General features: G+C 45.8%; 1 protein-coding gene across 1 annotated transcript in view; it reads left to right on the top strand.

Annotated features, from left to right (window-relative positions):
* The window catches only part of DCAF15 (DDB1 and CUL4 associated factor 15), a 36,032-nt gene extending 23,931 nt beyond the window's left edge, over nt 1-12,101 (top strand). Inside the window, exons 10-13 of the mRNA XM_082256249.1 lie at nt 5,950-6,035; nt 6,111-6,215; nt 6,352-6,467; nt 11,602-12,101. Coding sequence (XP_082112375.1) covers nt 5,950-6,035; nt 6,111-6,215; nt 6,352-6,467; nt 11,602-11,657 — 363 coding nt within the window. The 3' untranslated portion in view covers nt 11,658-12,101. The remainder of the gene's footprint in view (nt 1-5,949; nt 6,036-6,110; nt 6,216-6,351; nt 6,468-11,601) is intronic.
* Nucleotides 12,102-19,357: the final 7,256 nt, after the last annotated feature.

The following is a 19,357-nucleotide window of genomic DNA, read 5'->3' as shown; positions in this document are numbered from 1 at the left end:
CTTGTGGGGTCCGAGGTGGAGGCTGAGGTTGAAGGGGTGGATAATTCTCCCCCTGGCTCGTCTGAAGAGCTTGCACTCATGGATGAATTGGTTGCTTCTATCAAACAAACACTGCGTTTGCAGGATGAACCATGTCCTCCTGCTGCCCTGGCAGCTTATGGGACGCAGAAAAGACGCAAGACATCACAGGTTTTTCCCTGCACGGATGATTTTCAGCGCGCTGTTAAGGAACAATGGCGCAATATACGCAAGCCTTTTGCTGTGCCAAGTAGGTTCAAGCTGCGTTATCCTTTCACGCCCGCTACTGATGAGCGTTGGCGTGTACCGCCTCCGGTGGATCACGCGATAGGGGTTTTGAATAAGTCCACTGCGATTCCTGCAGAGGATGCCCCGGTGTTCCGGGATGCCACGGACAGGAGGCTGGAGTCTCTTGCCCGTCATACTTATTCTATTACGGGTTCTATGCTAAAAGCTATATTTGCTTCTCTTATGGCAGCCCAGGCTGTCGCGAGTTAGACGCAGGTGCTTAGATGCGTCCTGGTGGCTGATTCTGCCTCACCGGCGACATTGGATATGGTGGATCAAATCCATCAGGGTGTCATGTATTTGTGTGATGCGGACTTGGATATAGTACCATTTGGCTGCCCGTGTACACAGCGTGGCGGTATTGTCTCGCCGCCTAGTTTGGTTGAAGTGTTGGTCTGTGGACCAATCTTCGCGCAAGACCTTAGCCAATCTGCCCTATGATGGATCTCGCCTTTTTGGAGAATCCTTGGATACACTGATAAAGGGGATCACGGGTGGTAAGAGCACGCTCTTGCCCCAATCCCACAAGGCTAAGGCGGCTCCTGGTAAGAAGACCGCTTCCTTTCCGCCCTCTCAGGGGTCCTTTCGTGCCTTTCGGTCGCACTATAAGGGCAAGCCGTTCAAAGGTCAAGGCTCCCAAAAGAAGCCGTGGTCAGGTAAGCAGAAGTCCGGCCAGTCCGGATCCGCTGCCCATAACAATGTGGCTTGAAGGGGCGCCCTCACCCAGTTCTGGGGTGGGGGGACGCTTGCTCTGTTTTCTTCAGCCCTGGCTGGCCCTTGTTCGGGACAGGTGGGTTCAGGAAATCGTTCGATCTGGATACAAGATCGAGTTTTTCTCTCTCGGCCGGAGAGCAGATTTTTTCCCTCAAATCTTCAACTGTCTCCGGAGCGTTTGCGGGATCTGCACCTAGCGGTGCAGGACCTGAGGGCTCAGGGGGTGGTGGTTCCAGTGCCTCATCGGGACAGATTTCGGGGGTTCTATTCCAATCTGTTCACCGTGCCCAGGAAGGAGGGCAAGGTACGTCCAATTCTGGACTTAAAGGCTCTGAACCGCTTTGTGCGGGTTCGCAAGTTCCGCATGGAATCCCTGCGGTCGGTGGTGGCTGCCCTGGTTCCGGGGGAATTCATGGCTTCCATCGACTTAAAGGATGCGTACCTTCACATCCCGATTTTCGAGGGTCACCAGAGGTACCTTTGATTCGCCATTGCGGAGGATCACTACCAATTCGTGGCGTTACCTTTTGGTCTCGCTTCGGCTCCACGGGTATTCACCCAAGGTGCTTGCACCGGTTCTGGCTTTGTTGAGAGCCCAGGGCATCTCTGTCCTGGGGTATCTGGACGATATTCTGGTTCGGTCTGCGACCAGCCAGGGTCTGGAGAAGGACCTGACCGTCACGATGCAGACTCTACAGGAGTTTGGTTGGACGATAAATTATCCAAAGTCGACGCTGTGTCCGTCGGTTCGTCTTCCCTACCTGGGAATGATCCTGGACTCGGTCCAGGCGAAGGTCTTCCTACCGGACGACAAACTCAGGACTCTTCAGGTGGAAGTCGGGTCCCTCAGGGAAGCTCCGTGCTCGTCCCTCCGGACGTGCATGCGGTGTCTGGGTTTGATGGTCTCAGCTTTCGAGGCGATTCCCTTCGCCCAGTTTCACACGCGGGGTCTCCAAGTGGGGATCCTGTCCAGGTGGGACGGGCGACCGCAATCTCTGGATCTCCAGATTTTGTTGAGCCATCGCACCAGAAGGGATCTTCTGTGGTGGCTCCAGTCCCCGGCGGTGTCGGGGGGCAAGTCTTTTCGTCCTCTTTCGTGGATGGTGATCACCACGGATGCCAGCCTGTCGGGCTGGGGTGGTGTTCTGGGAGTTCTGTCCGCCCAGGGAACTTGGTCGGAGGAGGAATCCTCCCTTCCGATCAACATTCTGGAGTTGCGTGCAATATTTCTCTGCCTTCGATGTTGGACGGACAGGTTGCAAGGCTGTCCGGTTCGGGTGCAGACGGACAATGCCACGGCGGTGGCTTACATCAATCACCAAGGGGGCACCAGGAGTGCCCGAGCGGCTTGGGAAGTGGCCGACATTCTGTCTTGGGCCGAGACACACGTCCCGGCGATATCGGCGGTCCACATTCCGGGGGTGGAGAACTGGCAGGCGGATTATCTGAGCCGCCAGACCCTGGACCAGGGGCAATGGTCCCTCCAACCGGATGTCTTCCAGATGTTGTGCGCGAAGTGGGGTCTTCCGGAGGTAGACCTGTTCGCGTCTCATCTGAACAACAAGGTGAAAAGGTTCGTGGCAAGGACGTGCGATCCTCGGGCAGACGCGTCAGACGCGTTGGTAGCTCCGTGGCATCAGTACCGACTGATGTATGCGTTTCCACCGATTCAATTGCTGTCCAGGTTCCTTCGCAGGTTGAACTCTGAACCGCACACGGTGATTCTTGTGGCGCCGGACTGGTCTCGCCGGTCCTGGTACGCAGACCTCGTGAATCTGGCGGTCGACGTTCCGTGGCGTCTGCCTCTTCGAGAAGATCTCCTGTCTCAAGGACCGATATTCCATCCTGCTTTACAGTCGCTGGCTTTGACGGCCTGGCTGTTGAAACCGAGGTCCTGAAGGATAGGGGTCTCTCCCCTGAGGTCATTCACACTTTGATTAACGCGAGGAAATCTTCCTCGGGGAAGGTCTATTACCGTACTTGGAAGGCCTATTTTGCCTGGTGTGAGTCCAGGGGGTTTTCACCTCGCACATACTCGGTGTCTAGGGTGTTATCCTTCCTTCAAACGGGTGTCGACCAGCGTTTGGCGCTGGCTACGATCAAGGGTCAGGTGTCTGCGCTGGCCGTTCTTTTTCAACGTCCTGTGGCGTCTAACTCCTTGGTTAGTACTTTTGTTCAAGGGGTGCGACATCTGGTCCCTCCTAGGAGGGAACCGCTGCCTCCTTGGGACTTGAATCTTGTTCTGTCCGTGTTACAACATGCTCCTTTTGAACAGATCAGGAAGATCTCGTTGTCCATGTTGTCCAAGAAGGTCGCCTTTTTGGTGGCGATCACTTTGGCTCGCAGAGTGTCGGAGCTGGCAGCTTTGTCCTGCAAGTCTCCGAATTTGGTCATTCACCTGGATAAGGTGGTCTTGCGACCTAACCCTTCTTTTCTTCCGAAGAGGGTTTCGGATTTTCACCTCAATGAGGACATTGTCTTGCCTTCGCTCTGCGCGAAGCCTAAACATCCGAAGGAGGTGGAGTTGCACTCCTTGGATGTTCGGGCGATTAGGGTTTACCTGAAATCGACTGAATCTTTCCGCAAGTCGGATTCTTTGTTTGTCCTTTCAGAGGGCCCTCGGAAGGGCATGGCGGCGTCGGCTTCTACCATCACCAAATGGATCAGACAGACCATTGAACAGGCCTATGCTTTGAAGGGGAAAGTTCCCCCTGTGCCTGTGAAGGCGCACTCTACCAGATCTCTGAGTACGTCTTGGGCCTGTCGTCATGGGGCTTCTGTGGCCCAGGTGTGTAAGGCGGCGACTTGGTCGACCGTGCACACTTTCACAAAATTCTACAGAGTGGATGTTCAGGCATCGGCAGATGCTTCCTTTGGCCGCAAGGTTCTTAGTGCGGCGGTTCCTTAGAGCCCCTTGTTTTGGGCTCCTTGGCTGTTTGGGATATGTTTTTATCCCTAGGTTTTGTTTTTCTCCTGGGTTATTGCTCCTGTTGAGCAAGTTTTTTTCTCATGTTGCCCAGCTGGTTTCCTTCCTTTGGTAAGGTTCCTTTCTTTGATGTGGAGACTGCGTTGCTTTAGGCGCGGCTGCGTTTCCCACCCCTCATGTTTGCACTGCTTTGGGACGTCCCCATTGTGACGAATATGAAGATGGCGGCGACTGTCGGAGGACGTAAGAGAAAACGGAATTTTTGTAAAATCTTACCTGTAAAATTCCTTTCTCTGAGTCCTCCGACAGTCGCCGCCCCCGCCCCTCTTTGGGGTTTGGTTCTATACTCTACTGCTATTCCACTGAAACTGAGGTATGTATACAGGACGTAGGAGGGTATTGACTGAGGGGACCACCCCCTGGGGGTGGGATATGTTAAAAGCTTTAATATTAACATATTCTGTTGCCTAGCTACTCCTACGGAGCAAAGTCTAATACCCCCATTGTGACGAATATGAAGATGGCGGCGACTGTCGGAGGACTCAGAGAAAGGAATTTTACAGGTAAGATTTTACAAAAATTCAGTTTTTCCAACCGTCCTGGGGATCGGATCGGATGAGAGCGGACAGGCGGTTCCCTCTCATCCGATTCCCCATAGAGAGCAGCGGGGGGCTGTGACACCTCCCTCTCCGCACTGCAAGCGGAGACGGAGCTGTTATCCGGCGGCTCAGCGGGGATCGCGGATCGATCCCCGCTGAGCAGCACGGATCCGCCTACAGAGGCGGACCGTGTGAAAGAGCCCTAAAGCTTTACAGTGGAAGCTGAAGGTGGGGGACACATACCCGGAATAGTTACATTAAAGTAGAACTTAACTCTCTCAATCAGCATATCAACATGGACTATTTTTAATCTTTATGCTCCTAGCATTGGTAAATAGACGGGAAAGTATATCATATTTACTTGTTTTAAACTTTTTTTTTTTTTTTTTTACATTTTTTAATTTACTTCCTGGTTTCTCTGCCAAGGCATATGATGTCCTACATCCCAGCAGTCTTTAGGAGGGGAGGGCGGGTTCTTAGCTCAGCCTATCCCTGAGATGAGGGCAAATTAATTCCAGGAAGTAAAATGATGCATGTATCACCTGCCCTTACTCAAGATGGCCACGGCCAGAAATTCCAGGGGGTGTTTTTCAAAATGATTTCTCAAACAAAGCATGGAGACAGGGATGGATGGGAGAGTTTGCTTTGAATAATAACAATGTATTAAAAAGCATTTTTGGTTTGTGGCGCTCAGATGCAGTGCAGTTCCACTTTTTTAAGGTGTGAATTACTCTGGTGTATATATACAGAAGTGGTATAATTAATTTCTTATTGTTGTGTTCAATAATACATACAAAGTTATCTGTACATTTCTGATGCTGTGTATGGTTGTCTTGGCAGTTCTTTATTTGTATTGTTTCTTTGCTCTGTGTTGTATTTTTTTTTCAATAAAACGTTTTGATTAAAAAAAAAAAAAAAAAAGTCAGTATTTTGTAGGTGATGACTTTGGGGGTGAAGACTGGAGAACCGCTTTAATTTTCAATAAGTTGACCATTCGCTTTAGGCTCCTTGTGTGAGCTTACACAGACAAGGTGACCTGTTTCCCTCTCTTATGAATTTGGACCTGATGATTGACTGAATCCTGGGTTAAAGGGATGAAGGTCACATGCTTCCTCATTCCCAGAAGCACCAGATGGATTCCAATCCAACCAAGGACTGGTGTGTGGGACACAGCAGTAAAATGGAGTATCTATGAGTCGGGGGGGGGGGGGGGTTGCTTCTTTAGGAAAACCTGTCACTTTGGCCTAAATGAGCAAATGTCATATTCTCATTAACCCTTTTACTGCTGCTACTGTAAGTAATATGGCACAGCAATAACTGGGTGTATTTTTTTACTGAAAGATTTGGTTAAAAAAAAAAAAAAAAGTTGTATAGTTTTTTTCCCGTTTTCTTTCTGTCCTTCAGATGTGTCCAGACACCAACAAGGTAATCATGAACATCGGCCTGCTACTCCTGGCGTTCCCTCCTCCTCAGGAGGACACTCAGCTCAGGTGGGTGATGTCACAGCTTTTCTCTCCCTCTCTGTCTGTGCCAGGACCTACTTGGCAACCTTATCTTTTTCATAGGCCGAAGACTCATCATACAAGCCTGAAAGTGGCCTGGGACCTGGACACCGGTGTCTTCAGCACGCTGAGTGTAGATGACCTCACTGAAGTCAAAGGTCAAACCAGGCAAGTGATCTCTTTCTAGTGTTTGCAACACATGAAAGTCATATCTGCTCCCCCCTGTAGGCAGTGGATAACAATAGTCAATCTTCCAATATACTGTATGTATAAAGAGTGGACTGACAGTTTTTTGCTCCCACAGTGGCAGTGTCTGGAGCTCCTACCGGAAGAGTTGCGTAGACACAGTTATGAAATGGTTGGTTCCAGAAAACAGCGTGCGATATGTGCATCGTATGACCAATGAGGCCCTGCATAAAGGTATGGGAAGTCCTGAAGGGGGTTTTAATATCTGGCAGAAGCTTTGTGTTATTGATTGGTGTAGCAACCCCATATAATGTTTAGATTAGCACAGGGATTCCCAAACTATGGTCCTCCCAGTTGTTCAGGAACTACAATTCCCATCATGCCTAGTCATGTAAGCGAATGTCAGTTTTACAATGCCTCATGGGATGTGTAGTTCTGCAACAGCTGCAGGGCTGTAGTTTGGGAATCCCTGGATTAGCATGATCAAAATGCTGCACCAGTCCCATTTGCTCAATGCAAATGCAGAGCTGTGCTTGTTGCTGTGCAGTGGTTTGTGTTTTGCTGTTTGTCACCACTGTAAGTCCGCCTGATCAACCACAACGAAAAAAAGAACTGAAAGTGAATATATGTCCCTTGAGGGGGCCAAACCAGTAAAATAACAACTCCAGCTTTATAAATAGGCCAGTTAAGATTTACACAGTAGGTTTCTTTTGTCTATTCAGGATAAATTGGCAGTCTCTTGCAAGCTCACCCCGCCTGACCCATTTACACTCATCTTTTCTATGCTCCCTGCTGTTCTGTTCTTCCATGGGAGACAGGAGTCCAAACTGAGCTCCATGTCAAATCTGGAAATGCCGGTAATTTGTGAGAGCTCAGATGGAGTAACAGAGTGATGGGGAAGCTTGGAAGAAGGTGATTGTAAGTGGGTAGAGACAGTTACTTTCAAAAGACTCTTTACACCAAATAGGCAAAGTGAGAGTCTTTTTATCCAAGTCAATACCGTGCACTTTCACCCCCTTCCGCCCAAGGCCAATTTTCAGCTTTCAGTGCTGTCGCACTTTGAATGACAATTGTGTGGTCAGGCAACGCTGTACGCATATTAAATTTGTATCTTTTTTTTTTACACAAATAGAGCTTTCTTTTGGTGGTATTTAACCTGCCTAGCGGTATCCCCGAGCGTGACTCAGGGTGGATTTTCCATGCTGTTATCGGTATCCCCGAGTCACGCTCGGGGTGGATGTGCAGAGCGCGCAGCAGTGTCTCTTACCTTCTCCTGGCAATCCAGCGATGATCTCCCATTGCTGAGATCGCCAGCCATCTGAGATCCCCGCCGCTCATCTGTCCTCCGTTGGTGTGATGACTTCCTAGTTCCATTCCCTGCAGCAGCAATGCTGCATGGGAGCGGAACTAGGGAGGGAAATTCAAACTTTGAAAGTTGCACAAAACACAAACACACACATAACATTTATATTATATATATATATATATATATATATACACACACACACACACACACATATAATATAAAATATAACGCATGAATTATAATCTAATCAATAATATAATTTTATTATATAATATTATTGATTAGATTATAATTCATGCGTTTGTGTTTCAAATTTATCACATCTGGGATGTCTACTAGACTCTTGTTTTGGTCAGGTTTAAGTCAGTAATTACTAAGAATTGTAGGCCTATAATACATAACGCCAAATTTCCATAATTTGGTACATAATTCCTGACATAATCATACCGCCAGGGAGGATAAATAACACTTTGTTTTTGCTAAACAAACAAAAAAAGACTGAAAAATTAGGGAATGTACTAAACTGCTTATTGGGATGATTGGATTATTGGCTGCAATACTCAGCACTCTCACTAGGTGTCAGTATACTTTATGCACACATATATGGTAATGACTCTATTGTTGCTCAAAATATATTATTCTTTTTCTGCAGTGCTTGATACAATGTTGCAAGAAGTAGTTGCTAATATTTATCTGTTCGCTTGCTGATCTATTTGCAGCTGTACAATAGAATCCTAGAAAATTATACAGAAGTATTGGAAAAATGACTCAACATACAGTGTTTCTAGGACTAGATTACTGATTTCATGCAGTACATGTACAGTATGTGTGAAATACTACACTTAAACTGTTTAATTAGGAATCTGGAAAAATATATTTAAAGATTATAGGTTACACATGCCAAGTAAAAAAATGTATGCACTTCTGATCAGAATGCGGTTATTTTTCTGCATGTGGATTATCAGACACACATCCTACGTAATGCATTTGACCTTTTTCTGATAGGAATATGGGTGGAAATATTCTTCATGGGGGATTATGGGTGGAATATCATAGTTACACCTAACAAAGAACATATTTCTGACAAAAATATGCACATAAATAATTTTCTACATGTGGATTATGGGTAGAATATCATAGATAAACATACCTAGGAACATAGATAACCTATTTCTAATAAGAATATGGATATAATTATTCTTTATGGGGATTATGGGTGGAATATCATAGACCTACATCCTATGTAATGCATTTAACCTGTTTCTGATAATATGGGTAGAATTATTATGGGGATTATGGGTGGCATATCATAGATACACATCCTATGTAATGCATTTGATCTGTTTCTGATAGGAATATGGGTAGAATAATTGTTCTTTATAGGAATTATGGGTGGAATATCATAGATACACATCCTACGTAATGCATTTGATCTGTTTCTGATAGGAATATGGGTAGAATAATTGTTCTTTATAGGAATTATGGGTGGAATATCATAGATACACATCCTACATTATTTGAACTGTTTCTGATAGGAATATGGGTAGAATTTTTTATTTTATTTTTTTTTAGGGGGATTATGGGTGGAATATAGGCCTGCACGATATTGGGAAAAAAATATATTGCAATATTTTTTTTTCAACGATATATATTGAGATATTGAGGGACCCGTCAATCCAGCCTTTCTGACCATACAGGGTTAATGTATGTTACTGTAGGGAATGGGATTCAGTGCACACTGCAGCCTTGTACCATAGGGTTAATGTTAGTGACACTGTAGGGATTGGGAAGGATGCTGGGAATGGAAATCAGGAAGCATGCAGGCAGCCTTTGTACATTTTAATTGCAGATACAGGGCACTGGGCAGGTTAGGGTTAATATGGTAACATCAATTACTCAGTGACAGTCAGTCAGTGTCAGTGTGGACTCGATCAGATTATAGTGACAGACAGTCTCTCATAGTGGTGGTAGTAGGAGGCTGGAGCGGTGGACTAGGAGCCGGGAAAGGAGCACAGCCGCATACACTGACTCACTCGTGCACTGCAGCCCGCCCCACACATTCAGAGAGTCTCACTCTCCGCCCTAGTTTTCTCAATGGCACATTGTGGGAGCCAATCACGCCATGAGTAGCGGCACAGCGGAACCAATCAGGTGTGCAGGCACGCGTGATTGGTTAGCTGTGCAGCTAATCACGGCGTGATTGGTTCCCTGAATGTGCCATTGAGAAAACTAGGGAGGAGAGTAAGACTCACTGAATGTGTGGGGCGGGCTGCAGTGCACGAGTGAGTAATGTATGTATGCTCACCGCTGAAGTGTCCCGACTTCTCCCTGCCTAACACGGAAGTCTGTGAGTCCTCCTGTCCTCCTCCGAGTCCCTTCCCCCTGCCTATGCAAATATCGTGACCTCGGCGATATGAATATCGCCTACGGCCACATATCATATCGACTATCGTTCAGCCCTAGTGGAATATCATGTTTTCACCTAACAAGGAACATATTTAACCGATTTCTGATAAGAATATGCACATAAATATTTTACTACATGGGGATTATGGGTGGAATATCATAGATAAACATACCTAGATACAAATTTAACCCTTTTCTGATATTTTTCACTATGAGGATTATGGGTGGACTACCATAGACACCCATTTTACGTAATACATTTGACCCCTTTCTAATCAGAATATGGGTAGAACAATTTCTCTTCACGGGGATTATGAGTAGAATATCTTTGATACACATCCTATGTAATGCATTTAACCTGTTACTGGTAGGACTATGGGTAGAATTATTGTTTTTTTCATGGGAAGTTTTGGTGGAATATCATGTTTAAACCTAACAAGGAACATATTTAACCGATTTCTGATGAGAATGTGCACATTATTATTTTTTACAAGGGGATTCTAGGTGGAAAATCATAGTTAAACATACGCAGGAACATATTTACTCTATTTCTGATAAGAATATGGGTAGAATTATTTTTCACTATGGGGATTATAGGTGGAATATCTCACACACATCCTACGTAATGTATTTGACCTTTTTCTGCTAAGAATATGGGTAGAATTATTATTCTACGTGGGGATTATGGGTGAAATACCATAGACAGACATCCTACGTAAGTAAATCACACATGCAACAGGGAACCTAAAAGATCAGGCTCCCCTGATAAGCAGATGGAGCATAAAATGCTTTGAACCTAGCACCTACCTAGGAGGGTGCTACACTATATACATGTGTATAAGAATATGTATGCACAAATGAGCCCAATCACATCAATGAAAACGCCACCCATCCACATGTATCATAGAAAACCTTAATTACCTTAAATTGCTGTCAGATAATCCCCCCAAATATAGGGAAAACAATAGAATAGCCCAAATATGTCCATCCAGAGTTGGATAAGTTGTTACAAAAATTATAGTGAAAACAAAAACCATCAATGGAGCACTCCCAGATGATCAGAGATGTTCCATCTAAGGTAATCAAAGATCACAAGGGCTGCAGTTTGTGAGGGGTTCACAAAAACCTTTTGATTTAAAAAAGAAAAGACACATCCAAATCCTCTTCTACTCACCCACGCACCAAGCATGGAGACACACCGGCACCCTCCGGTTCCAGGCAGGTGATGTGGCGTTCATCAACAATACTGCCTTTATATGCTTCCACCTATCAGCCGGCATCTAAAGTCATCGGCAGATTGCGGACATGCGTTCGCCGAGAGTCCCCTGGCGCCATCTTGTAAAATCACCCCGAAGGGGGACTCGCGGTGCACGTATGTGACGTTATCACTTGATGGCGTTCGCATGTGCGTGGAGGTGAACGCATGTCCGCGATCTGCTGGTGACGTCAGAGGCCGGCTGATAGGTGGAAGCATATAAAGGCAGTATTGTTGGCAAATGTCATGTCATATTACCTGCCTGGATTACCTCTATTGATATGCCACACCTGTGTGGTGGATGGATTATCTCGGCAAAGGAGAAATGCTAACTAACACAGATTTAGACAGATTTGTGAACAATATCACCATTGTTTGACACACTGGTCATTTGTCTACAGGTTGCTCACTCAAGGTTTTGGCTGACAACGTTCGCTACACATGGATCGTGCTGTAATCCGGCTTCCCCAGAGACCTGAACACTACCTCAGCACATGTGTCTCTGTGCACCTGGATAAAGGGATCCTGTGGATTGAAGCTTCATAGCAGTCCTGTGTTGTTGTTCTGCCATCTAGTGGCCACTTCTAGCAGGAGTGGGGGGCCACCCATTACGCCTATTATGAAAAAGGTACCGTGTCCTGTAGCAGGATAGGTGGACTTGCGTCTTAGAGATCTGTGGCATTCCCCGCTGAGGTGAAAAGCGTTCCTCTCACTGCAGGGGACAGATCACCATGGCATCCATTTTAATTTTTTATTTTTTTTGTCCGGACAGGAACAGTCATTTTTCAAGAGCATGTGTATGTAATTGTGTATATACAGTGTATTCTGTAGAATTTTTTTTCTTGTTTTTCACTATATGTAACTGTTCATTTTTGTGAAAATAAATCAGTATTTCAGTTTATGAGCAAGTCATGGATGGTTTTATTTTCAGGGTATTTTAAAAAAAAAACGATATGTTGGCAGGATTATCTTATTAAACGTTGGCCTGATACGTTTCCTTAATAATACAAGGGGTTGATTTACTAAAACTGGAAAGTGCAAATCTGGTGCAGGTGTGCATGGTAGCCAATCAGCTTCTAACTTCAGCTTGTTCAGTTAAACGGAGTTCCACCCCTCCTTAAAAAGATGAAGAGTCAGCAGCTACAAATACTGTAGCTGCTGACTTTTAAATAGTAAAACTTACCTGTCCAGGGAGCCCGTGATGTCGGCACCCAAAGCCAATTTACGTATCGGCTCTCGGGTGCCGCTGCCACTATCCAGGGTAAGGGAACTCGGCAGTGAAGCCTTTCGGCTTCACTGCTGGTTTCCTAGTGCGCATGTGCAAAGCGCAGCCCGCTTTGTAATTGGCCCAGCGGTGGAGGAAAAAGGAGGGGGCTGAACTTCAGAGGGACAGCGCCGCTCCCAGGAAATGGCGAAGGGTACCTGTCATAAACAGGTACCCATTCCCCCCTCCCCCCTGAAAGGTGCCAAATGGGGCACCAGAGGGGGGGGGGGGGAGGAAGCAGATCAGCGGAGGTCCACTTTTGAGTGGAACTCCGCTTTAAAAAACAGGCCTATTTCTGACACGTTGTTGTTTACAAGTTAAAATTCTTATTTTTTTGCTAGAAAATTACTCAGAACCCCCAAACATATTTTTTTTTTTTTTTTTTTAGCAGAGACCTTAGAGAATAAAATGGAGATTGCTGCAATACTTTGTCACACCGTGTTTGCGCAGCGGTCTTACAAACGCAATTTTCTCTTTCTTTCATCGACGGACACAGCGCTCCATAAATCATAACTACTGGGTTATATTGCCTCCTCCAGGGGTAGGACTTGACTAGGCAGAACAAAAAAACCCCTGGCTATGCCCATGGGCCGTCCTCAGCATGGTATATAACCTCCCTATCTGCTCTAGGTAATCCGTTTTTAATCTGTCTAGGTAGGAGTAAGGACCTAGGCTCCCTGCTGGGATCTCTGGTCCTAGCAATTTTTTCTCCTTCCGTACATCCTTTTTGTTTTTTCTCTGGGGAGATCTACAGTCAACTGCCAGGTTGGGCAATGGCTGGATAATCTAGATCCAGTGGTCCCCACCAGCGAGCTTCTACAGACCGCAGCTACGCGTTAGGTTGGCCACGTTGTTGCCTCACGGACAGAGGCTGGCCTGCGCTTTAAACGTCTCGCAGGGTCGCAAACGACCGGGCTTGGGTCTGAGTCGCAGCGGTCTCTTGGCCCGACAGCTCCCCTACTCTGGTGGCGAGGAGTTCTGTCTGGAGCGTTACCCACACCATGGAGGGTTAAGTATAGTCCCCCCTCTCTCCTTTTTGGTATTTTTTTTGGGGTGGACACAGGTAACCTCCAGGGACGGTCAGACCTGCCTGCAGGTTCCCTCTTCCCATCCTTAAAACCCTCAGTGAGCTGGGCCTCCTCCACTCCCTTTCCCCCTGTCTAGACCTGGAGTCTAGTGGGGGTCCCAGGGCAGAGAATGTAGCAGACAGTTTTGGACCCTGCTGGACTGGATGTTGCAGAGTCCAGTCCAGCCTGGAATTGGAAATGGGTTCCATGTAGAGTACTTTTCAGACCCCGTTCTGGTAACAAGTTAGCTGTGGAGTACTTTTCAGGTCTAGAGCCCTTGGTATTACTACAGCACTTGCCCTGTGTCTGTAAGTTGACTGGGCTGAGCAATAGGAACTACTTCCATCATTTAGATCACTGGGCACCTTCTATAGTTCCCACTGTCCATTGGTCTCTACTGGGAAAAGGTTTAACGTTGAACACTTACAGTGGGTACAGAAAGTATTCAGACCCCCTTAAATTTTTCACTCTTTGTTATATTGCAGCCATTTGCTAAAATCATTTAAGTTCATTCTTCTTCCTCATGAATGTACACATAGCACCCCATACTGACAGAAAAACACAGAATTGTTGACATTGTTGCAGATTTATTAAAAAAGAAAAACTGAAATATCACATGGTCCTAAGTATTCAGACCCTTTGCTCAGTATTTAGTAGAAGCCCCCTTTTGATCTAATACAGCCAGGAGTCTTTTTGGGAAAGATGCAACAAGTCTTTCACACCTGGATTTGGGGATCCTCTGCCATTCCTCCTTGCAGATCCTCTCCAGTTCTGTCAGGTTGGATGGTAAATGTTGGTGGACAGCCATTTTTAGGTCTCTCCAGAGATGCTCAATTGGGTTTAAGTCAGGGCTCTGGCTGGGCCATTCAAGAACAGTCACGGAGTTGTTGTGAAGCCACTCCTTCGTTATTTTAGCTGTGTGCTTAGGGTCATTGTCTTGTTGGAAGGTAAACCTTCGGCCCAGTCTGAGGTCCAGAGCACTCTGGAGAAGGTTTTTGTCCAGGATATCCCTGTACTTGGCCGCATTCATCTTTCCCTCGATTGCAACCAGTCGTCCTGTCCCTGCAGCTGAAAAACACCCCCACAGCATGATGCTGCCACCACCATGCTTCACTGTTGGGACTGTATTGGACAGGTGATGAGCAGTGCCTGGTTTTCTCCACACATACTGCTTAGAATTAAGGCCAAAAAGTTCTATTTTGGTCTCATCAGACCAGAGAATCTTATTTCTCACCATCTTGGAGTCCTTCAGGTGTTTTTTAGCAAACTCCATGCGGGCTTTCATGTGTCTTACACTGAGGAGAGGCTTCCGTCGGGCAACTCTGCCATGAAGCCCCGACTGGTGGAGGGCTGCAGTGATGGTTGACTTTCTACAACTTTCTCCCATCTCCTGACTGCATCTCTGGAGCTCAGCCACAGTGATCTTTGGGTTCTTCTTTACCTCTCTCACCAAGGCTCTTCTCCCCCGATAGCTCAGTTTGGCCGGACGGCCAGCTCTAGGAAGGGTTCTGGTCGTCCCAAACGTCTTCCATTTGAGGATTATGGAGGCCCCTGTGCTCTTAGGAACCTTAAGTGCAGCAGAAATCTTTTTGTAACCTTGGCCAGATCTGTGCCTTGCCACAATTCTGTCTCTGAGCTCTTCAGGCAGTTCCTTTGACCTCATGATTCTCATTTGCTCTGACATGCATTGTGATCTGGAAGGTCTTATATAGACAGGTGTGTGGCTTTCCTAATCAAGTCCAATCAGTATAATCAAACACAGCTGGACTCAAATGAAGGTGTAGAACCATCTCAAGGATGATCAGAAGAAATGGAAAGCACCTGAGTTAAATATATGAGTGTCACAGCAAAGGGTCTGAATACTTAGGACCATGTGATATTTCAGTTTTTCTTTTTTAATAAATCTGCAACAATGTCAACAATTCTGTGTTTTTCTGTCAGTATGGGGTGCTATGTGTACATTCATGAGGAAGAAGAATGAACTTAAATGATTTTTAGAAAATGGCTGCAATATAACAAAGAGTGAAAAATTTAAGGGGGTCTGAATACTTTCCGTACCCACTGTATGTACTGAGCCACAGAGGAATGTGGTCCCAGGTGACCCCAGCTCACACTCCCCTAACAGTTCTGGGGACATTTGTTCTGTGCTTTTCAAAGGTACTGACGTCTGGAATCCTGTTACACCGGTTATAAGGTCTACCTTCTCATTGGAGCCCTTCAACTACTCCTGATGCAGCAACTGAAATTTACTACATTTACCCAGGTCCTTGCTGGTCTTGACCACTTAGGCTCTAAGCTTGCTCCCATGTCATCACCTGCAGATTCCATTGCTAATCTACACCCAGCCTTAGAGGCAGCCAGAACCTTGGTTGCAGTGACAATTTTTGTGAATTGTTTCTGGGTCCCCTTTAGTCTCTCTCTGACAAGACTATCTTTTGAGGAAGCGCAGTCTTCTGCTATTGCCCCAGAATTAGGAGACTTTTTTTTTGTTCTTTATTGATGTAAAATATACTATCCTGAATCTAGAGCAGGGGTGTCAAACTCCATTCCATCATGGGCCGCATCCGCATTATGATTGCCCTCAAAGGGCCAGTTGTATCTGTAAGATTAGATGTCCAGAGCACTCCACCCTCCCTTACATCAGTACTCTCCCCCCCTTACCTTGTGCTGATGCTGGGAAGCAAAGTGCAGGGTCTGGAAGAGGACCAAAGGAAGGCTGGGGTTCTCCTGCAGCTGCAGGAGAGGTAAGAGGGCCTGGAGGCCCAGATTCAGCTTGTGGGCCTTGTGTTTGACATGTGATCTAGAGTGTTACCCCATTGTCTCCAGTCTCAGGTCTTTAAGTGTTCCTACAGCTGCAAAGACTTTCCCATTACAGCTGCTCTTCCAAGTGTTCCTCTATGGTGCATATGTGAAACACAAGGCCCAGGGGCAGAAACTGGCAAGTCAGGCCTTGTCTTGCGGCCCTCCCACCCAGTTTTACACTTTCAACTATTTAGGCATGAATTTTATACTAAAAACATGCTTTTGCTTATACCGTTTTTATTATGTATTCTCTTTGATTTGCTCTGGTTTATGACTAGTTTAAATTGGACCTAAACTCCTCAAGATACTCACCTTCCAGTGATGCAAAGTTATATCTCCCTTGTTGACTGCTGTCATCTTCTCCCCCAGGCTGCTTTGGGGGGTGGGGAACTGGGTTTTTGGCCTCTTGCTTTGCCAGCGGTGGATGATGTGATCCTGTACACGCACATGGGAGTCAGGAATTCTGGCACAGCCACAGTGTCCCGGAAAGCACTGGTACATATAATAGAAGACTGCAAGCAGGCAGATGGCATGTCTCTAATGCAGTGAAGAACTGCTTGCTTCCAATTTTTTAAATAGAAGGTTTAGTTCTGCTTTAAAATCAAATAAAAAAACTGCATAAGTTAGGGAGTGTCTGCCAAGTGATTTTTTTTCTTTTTTTTGGGATGCATTTGAGTGTTTAAAAGTGGATTGTTTTTACATTGTTATTTAAAACATTCATAAAATAGTCCACAGAGCATACTTTACCCCCCTAGAAAGTTCATAAAATGGATCATAATACCCCTCAAAATTGTTGTTCTGAACTTGTCCTACCATTGCCTATTATTGGGAGTCAGTATTATCCACTCAGTCTCAGAGTTCCTTTCCTCCCCCCACACGTGTCTGTATGTTGGGCTTAGTTGAGGATCTAGTCCCTACAGTGGCTGAACAGACATTACTGTGGCTTCTCTTATTTTACACTAGGAAGGCCAACACTCTTACATGGAAAAAACCCAAACCTCCAATGGTCACGCTTTGGAAACCACTGGTCAATACAGCTCTGCCTTTGTTTAAAGACCCCCTACTAAGAGCCCTGCTCTAAAATGTTTGAGAAGGTGTGGTCTGAATGGCTTCAGGATGATTCCATGGCTAAAATTATGGATACGTCTAATGCCTAGTACACACTATCCATTAGTACAGTGGCTCCTTTTGAGCTCTTGTTTTACAAATTATTCAATGTTACTACTACTGTCTTCCCTTCTGAGCTATTGTGTTATTACTGGGGGACCCCCCCACTACTAGAACACCCTGGTAGGTGATCTCACCTTGTTGGGTCATGCCCATTCGACCGACGGAAGCCGTCTGCTGTACACACGGGCCGAATGTCGGCCGGTTTTTATTGAACCAGCCAATGCTGCCCGATTATTCAAGGTTCAAGGGCACCTGAACTTCAGTCATTGATCGGTGAACCTGCCCTGATTTAAAGCACGATTTTGGCTCTGAGGAAGAGGCTCCTCCCTCGAAACGCGTAAGCCACATCAGGTTTTGAGGACGCCATCACGCTATCCAGCAGTAGAGAAGTGTCCTGGAAGCGAGCGGTGCCCATTTCCTATATGCTTGTTCATATGCTACGTTTGTGAGTATATTGTACGCTACCCTTCTTTGATTTTAATAAACTTTTAAGTGGTAATGCACAAGGTCGGTGCGCCCTTCTCTTGTTTTCTTGTACTGATTTAAAGCACCCCTATTAAAACAAAAAGGCACACACACAGCCTGAATATTTGCTAAATGCTAATTACTGCTATAAAGGAATATGTGATGAGGTTAGCCACTCTGACTATACTTTTTTAGGGGAATATGTCCTATAAAAACTTCAAAATTGCAGGGACCTTCATTGGTGTCCTTAAGTGATGTCACGCCATGTTTTATGCTGCTTAGAATTTGGTGGGGGAGATTTCTGAAGAAGGGGGCGGTATCTCATCTCTTCTGATTCCTTAATGTGATGATAAACCTTTTTTTTTTTTTTTTTTAAACCAAAATAACAAACATGTCCTACTTACTTGCTCTGTGCAAGCGCTTCAGGCTCCTCTTCGGTGAGTGCACCCATGTGTGCTTGCTCCTTAGCTGTCCATTGACACAGAGGGGGCGACTCGGCCCTGTCCCCCACCACAGCATTTGATTAAAAGCAGCAGGAGCCAATAGCTGCCGCTGCCTTCAATCTGCCCAATGAGAAGGGGGACAGCTCAGAGAGCCGCTGCTCTCGTGCACGTCACTGCATTGTATATGGCTCAGGTAAGAATAGGTGGGAGGCTGGGGGACTCCTGCAGCAAGAAGGTTCTTTTTTTTTTTTTTTACCTTAATCCATTGAATTTTTTATTACCTTAATCCATTGAATACATTTCGGTAAAAAACATTGAGGCTTTAGAACCCCTTTAAGGTGATAAGTGTGAGACACCTACACACGGCTGGTTGTAGTCTAGTTTTCTACAAAGTGTTATTGTCTCTTTTGTAGCCTGCACATTGTGCAGCAGGTGCCCTAGGGTCTGCCATGGTTTTGGCCCCTGCATGGGCTTGTTCTCTGTAATACCTGTTAAAAAATTTTAATAAAAATAAAAAAAATTATAGATCCTGACAATAAACAAGCTTGTTAAGTAACATACAGAACACCGCAAAAATTTATTGTGCATTTAAGAAATACTACAAAAAGTTAGAAAATGTTTTGCTTGCTGTTTCCTTCTGCTTGATCATCTCGTCCTTCACGCAACATCCAGACAACAATGAAGATTTAAAGAGATTTCATGTATACAAAATACGTTTCCCTCTTATACAGACTAACCATCATCACAGGTCTGACAAATAAGAGACGGGTAAGGCCATAAGGTGGGGCAGAGCACAGAGGCTTCCCACTGCGACATCACAATATCCAACAGATGAACAATTAGTTTTTTTTTTTTTTTAGCACAGACAGAAGCAAAGAAGAAACAGTCAGAGCCGGGAGTCACTCTGCTGTTGATGGGGCAGTTTAAGGCAATAGACTGTAGCTTT

This window comes from Pelophylax lessonae, assembly GCF_965119305.1.
Source record: "Pelophylax lessonae genome assembly, chromosome: 4".
NCBI classification, from domain to species: domain Eukaryota; kingdom Metazoa; phylum Chordata; class Amphibia; order Anura; family Ranidae; genus Pelophylax; species Pelophylax lessonae.
Note: the sequence above shows the minus strand (reverse complement) of the source record. Positions and strands in the feature narration are given on the sequence as shown.